Here is a 6,265-nt window from a genome sequence, read left to right as displayed (position 1 = left end):
CAATTTCTTTTGCATTTGTAAAATGTAGTCTGTAATGGATGTGTGTGTATTGTATGTAGATTCACTTAATATTGCTGTTCTATTGTATGTATATTGCTGCAATATTGCCTTTGTATTGCATACATAGTGTATCCATATTGCCACCCTATTGGATGCATATTGTAATACTATTGCTATCGTATTGTCCTTATATTTCTCTAATATTGCCTCTATAGTGCACGTATATTGGCCTAATATTGCTATTAAATCGTATGTCAATGGCATTTGGTCTAATAAGATTCTCCACTTCGTTGAAAGTAATCCTGAATTAAAATATGACGGACACGACAATTGTTATCCATCCTTATATTACCATCAATTGATGTTGACCTTTCAAATGATAGTTGGAGTTGCACATCGATTCATATTCAAAAGGAAAGTAATTCTCTCCCTCAATGAATCATCGTTAAAAAGAAGGCAGCTATCAAATATTGGGTACAAAAATGCAAGATCCATGGTAAATTAATTGGGCACAAACCACATATTACAAAACCAGGCTGATTTTTGGCATGCTTGAAAAGAGAAGGGCCAAATACAACAGAAAAGAAAATCCATTCAAGCTTGTACAATGGAATGCACAATAACCCTTTTATATGTCCTTCCAACACCAGTGTTTTGCCTGCTTTAGAGTCGCAGGAGGAGAGCATATTGCCATTGTGCAATTCGAGGGGGCAGTCAATTTGGAATGGTGCCATATACATGCTTTCTTCCCCTGACTTTTAACTTTAGTTTAATTACTTGTAAGCTCCAGCTAGGTCCTTCTGTTTTCTCTTCTTCTTCTTCTGTTGGCTCCATTACAATGTTCAAGAATGATGTAAATACTAGATAAAAGAGTTCTTATTCAAACCTCAGCAGGTTTCTCGGTTTCATTCCTGGACCTTCAATATCGTCTTGCACAATAGCATCAGTTGACTTAGTCAAAGTTCCAGACAAAGACTCTGCAATTTCTTTTAGACCCTGCAAGAAAGTGGCATGACTTAAATTTATATTTTGGATACACGCGAGAGTCTAAACTACTCTAAATTTATCCAATCTACGGGGAGGGGGACTCGAACTTGGGTGCAAGGGGTGGGATACAAGCGAGCGTCTAAACTACTCTAAACTAATCTAATCTATGGGGAGGGGTACTCGAACTTGGGTGCAAGGGGATGGGCTCCCTGCCCTGGCCAACTACCCTAACCCACGTTTGCAATTAAGTAGCAAATATTAAGGATTTAACTATCAAGATTCCAGTTGCAGAAATAATAGTATCTGAAACCCCTAAATTAAAAAACACATATTGCAAATGATATAGCTCCGAATGGAATTACACCCTGAGAGAAATGTCATTATTAAAGACAGACAAACCTTCATACACAACATGGCCCAACCCACCCCCATATAAATCTAAGAAATTTTGTAGGGCATGGGAAATAAATCACAGGCATATGATTCTCAGTAGCCTTAAGCCTCCTGCTTGCATCTTGGAAAGAAAAAATTAATTGGGAATAGCTCTAAAGGAATCCCTATTTGACCTCTTTCCCTTCCCCCAACCTCATGGTGTAAAATTAACTGGAAACAAAGGGAATGCAAACCTAAAGCATAACGCTCCATCAATGCTTTACTAATTTTAGCATCTAATCGCAGTGTAATCGATAGGTTATTTTCTTTCTTTGTTGTGAAAAACAATGGGCACAGATGCTTTACACGAGTCCATAATAATTAAGAAATGCGAAGACCTCTGTTCAATATTTCCAACTAGGATAAAGTCAGCAACCACAAGAAAAAAGATTCTTAGAAACAACCCATCAGACTCTGAGTTTCTGAATATGTCACTAAACGACCACGTGGATTCCCAGTAAGTTTAAGTTTCGTCTGCAAGTAGAAAAATTAATTAGAGCAGTGATCATATATACCAAAAAACACTACATAAGGGACTATAATGAGGGCCTCAGTAAAAGGTAAAGAACAGAGTGAGATTAAATGATGGCAGGGGCTTATCTTTCACTACGACATGATCTTATTACTTACAGGTAACTTTGATACAATGAACATAATCTTTTCATTTTTCACAATATAAAAATATTATGAAAGTTGAAGAGTCAATAACACATTTAAATCCATACACTGACAGGTACAAACCTGCTGAGGCATTTCAACTTGTTTTCCCTCAACAAAGTTGACGAGGTAGAAAACACCAAGATTTGAAACATCCTGCACGAGGCATTTGCATCTGTACAACCTTAAGCAGATAAATAAAGTGATGTGTGTATCGAAATAAATGCAACAGCCACTGCAAGTACTCCAAAGCAAAGACATATCTTTACTTACAAAAGTGTTACAGACTGGTGAAAGAACAGAGTTATATGCACATTAATTATGGCTTCTAATAAATACTACACTTTCTCATCAATTAATTATGGCTTCTCTATTCGAACAAAAATAAAGCTGTTTTACCTGCTTTTCTGAAATGGAACCTAGCTTGTAATCTTGCAAAAGGGAAAAGTAAGATAAGTTGCTACAAATTCAAAGAAAAATTTGTCTCAGAGAGAGTGATGTAAAGGAAAATTAGTACATAAGGGGAAAGTAAAAAACTGAGAGAGCGCATGTAATGTAAAACTCTAGGAATTCCCAAAAATACCAAATTTGGCCTACACCAATACATGTTGAAGCAGAACTCACCAAACCAGTAAGCGCACTTTGCAACTCAGTCACGGTAACGTAAAGTTCCTCAATACTTCCTTTCGTATCACCAACCTGTTTCACAATTTGTAACAAAATTTAGAGATGATGCCGAAAATATATTTCGTATGCTACAAGACTCCATTTACATTCAATTGGAATGCAGGATTTTAAAATACTAAATTGCATACATTTAAAGGCATGGCACATCACATATGGATAGTGGATACCTAACCAGCTGTGACATTCATCCTATTAGTTCCATATTGATAATGTCAGAAGTTTTTGCTTAAGCCTCATCAAACTAGAAGTTTTTTAATTTGAATTTATGAATGAAGAACTAAAAGCTCATAATATGCAGAAAATGACATACATTCTCCAGAATCGACTTTGAGATCTCTTTCTGCTCCAGCAATTTATCGTCCAAATTCTGGACTCTCTTTGTCAGGTGCTTCTTTGTGTTCTGTCCAGCATAAGAATGTTTAATACGGTCATTTCAATTGTTTAAACAAATTCTATAAGTAATATTGATGAGTGCTGTAAATCTATTTGATGTTGGGAACAAACATGGTCCCATAAACAGAAACTCAAACAAAACAGGATATATATATATATATATATTTTTTTTTTGGCATAGACAGCCGAAAAGAAACTTACAGCAATAGCCTCTGTCACGCTCTCCAGATGTGTATGCAAGTTTAAAATAGCAGCAGTCATACTACGCTTTGTCACATACATAAGATCTGAGAATTTTAGACCCTAACCATTTGTGAAGAGGAAATATTAGATTTGCTTAAAGAAGACAACAACTCACAGAACCAATGGATGAAATAATATAAACATACATATATCATCTGGATACCTTCCACCACATGTAACCATAACCCAATGCCCCCAAGGTAGCTGCTGGCATTATTAGTGATGTCAAACCTATTAAAAAAATCAATGAAAACAGATAACCAATTATAAAATGTTTCTATTGCATTATGAAATACATACGTGTAAGGAATAGAAGTTTTAGAACTTAACCAAAAAGTAAGGGCAGGACCATGCATTAATTTAGTGGTTATAAGCAAGAGGAAAAAGCAGAAAGCATGCTAAGAATTCATTTGAACACATAAGAGAAAGTAAGATACCAATTTGGCTGTCATTCCCATTCAGGACGGTTATCTGTCGTGACCAACCAAGTTGCCGGACCTCAGCTGCCAATCGGCTCACCTAAAAGAAAGTAACACAGGAAAATTGATATCCTTTAGAAAAAAACAAAAATTCAACACGATAAAGCATCCTTCGACACAAAATTTATAGCAGTTTTTCCAATACCTGTGATGCGATCGCATCAAAGTCACCTTCTGATTGTTCTCCGGTTCCATTCAACAAAGACTGCAAACAAAACATAAATAAACACAAATCCATCAATTTTTTCAACAACAAGACACAAGCTCCTACATAAATAAACTATCTAACTGATCAAAACCTTAGTTTACCAAATGCATTACAAAATTAAAAACTCATACAAAAATAACACCAAATAAAAATTTGCTACGAGTTCCACTAGCAAAGCAGAGTAAAAATTATGAAAATAGTACCTGAAGTTCACCGATCAAGTCAGATAATTTACCATTCTTAAGCAGGATGGTGCTAGTATACCCTGTACAGAGAGAACAATCACTCAGATCGAATACAGCTAAATACACAAGGAAACTAATCCAGTATGCAAGATGAAAGATGAGTGATTGGTACCTGCTCCAGCTAAGATCAGCAAACACAGTATGAGGTTCCAAATTCCAATAACAACATAATGCTAAGCAGAAAAGTAGAATTGCTGCCGAAATTATTTAAAACGAACTAAGTCAAAACTAAATTGAGAAATCTTAAGAAAGCTGTATGCTTCAGTAAGTCCACTAACAGATTCCCAGTGCAGGAAATGAAATATACCTATATCAGATAAATTGCAAACAAAACCACAGAGACAAAATGTGAACAATGGCTACAAAAGCATCCATAAAGAGCAACTATATTTATATATGGAGGTGTACTAAATAGGTAACCTTCAAAATCGAAACAATGTGTGTGCCATGTAAGGCAATTAGCCACTGCTTCTAGACTGTACAATATTACACCTCACAATAATAACTAAACCAACTACCTCTAGCAAAAAGGCAAGATGACCATATAAAGTACCCCCATCAAAGCATCTACGTCTGCATCTTCATATAAAGGAGTTCCTGACATAATTAATTAGCACAGTGAATTCTCAAGTCATAAGTCCAGACTGAGCTCAATTGACAGACATTAAGACATTTACCTCATAAATATGCCTCCCCCCTTAAACCCTCTATTGCAAGCTTCAGTCGGTAATATTTGATCTTCAAAGGGTCAACTTTATCCAACGAAATCCCAGCACTGAGATGCTCGATGAATTTTACGGTCATGATTCCGCAAGACGTACTGTGAGGCCAATAAGTTGGGAAATTAGAACTGCAGTTATGTAAAATTTGGATAAACTGCACTAAATTCACAAAGCTTACCCATCTCGTTGTTGTGGCACATCTGCAATGCTGCACACTGAGAATGGCGTAAACATCGACATCGTCAGCCCCTTTTGCTTAACCTCTTCAACCTCAGAATCTTCATAAAAGTGCATATCGTACAGCACTCGTGCCAGCGTATCGCTAATAGGGTGCAGAAGTGTAACAAGCTTCAAAGTTTTGGTAAAAGCAACGTAGGAGTCATACACAGTTGCAGTATGTCTAACAAAATCAAGTTCGATTGCAACCCAGTAGGACCCTTTCAAATTATATGGAAAATAGACCTTCCCGACTTTTGTCCAAGTTTGGCCATACCCATGTTAACACGTACCGTGCACATAGTGATGTATATTGTTTAGCTTGCTGGGTGGAAGGTCAATGATGTTTGAAGCAGCTGCCTTCTTCGATCCACGTTTCTTGGCAGTCCCTTTCACTGGCTCTAGAAATTGCTGTAGACATTAAAATGAAGGCATATTACAGAATGACAACCGAAAGCAAATGAAGCAATGAATGTAACATGGTAACATGTTTACCTACAAGCAAGAATCTGCCGTTGTCCAGTGAGTTCCAAATACCAACGGATGAGAGAGTTGCCTTTTCTGGATGAGAAAGGTTGCCATGTCCAGGTGCTGAAAGTTGATTTATATAATATCAGCACAATTTCATACAACTGTACACTTAATAAAGGGGAGAAAACAATTGAATTATCGTAATAAAGTAGAGATTTGTGTATTTTTACCCTTGAGCTAATCCATTCCGTATCATTGATGAGTTTGTAGAACAAATCAGCGCCCACTGAACATGATTCCAGCTGCACCATTGCACTACAAAAGGCAAACTTGCAACGGTGAATTTTGTACTCATCTCAAAATTCTGGCTTTGTTCATGACAAATATACACATGTATATTAAAGCAAACTCTACATTTTTTCATTACTATATGACTACATACTAGAATAACATGAAGATTGAATTTCGAAGGTAAAGAAGCCTAACCTGATATCTTTTCTCCAAGCTGTGCAAAAGTCTATTACT

General features: G+C 36.4%; 1 protein-coding gene across 1 annotated transcript; it reads right to left on the bottom strand.

Annotated features, from left to right (window-relative positions):
• Positions 1-832: 832 nt before the first annotated feature.
• LOC117612406 lies at positions 833-6,051 on the bottom strand. Its single transcript, XM_034341094.1, has 18 exons — positions 5,971-6,051; positions 5,807-5,860; positions 5,563-5,680; positions 5,232-5,490; positions 4,752-4,807; positions 4,610-4,638; positions 4,444-4,504; positions 4,290-4,351; positions 4,024-4,083; positions 3,837-3,918; positions 3,563-3,630; positions 3,358-3,459; positions 3,074-3,163; positions 2,701-2,775; positions 2,476-2,508; positions 2,161-2,232; positions 1,824-1,893; positions 833-995 (listed from the first exon to the last, which is right to left on the bottom strand). Exons 1-18 carry the CDS (start codon positions 6,049-6,051, stop codon positions 877-879), a joined length of 1,491 nt encoding a protein of 496 aa, XP_034196985.1. The 3' UTR covers positions 833-876.
• Between the last annotated feature and the right edge of the window lie 214 nt (positions 6,052-6,265).

Source organism: Prunus dulcis, unplaced genomic scaffold (genome assembly GCF_902201215.1).
Source record: "Prunus dulcis unplaced genomic scaffold, ALMONDv2, whole genome shotgun sequence".
NCBI lineage: Eukaryota > Viridiplantae > Streptophyta > Magnoliopsida > Rosales > Rosaceae > Prunus > Prunus dulcis.
This window is presented reverse-complemented; position numbering and strand designations above follow the sequence as displayed.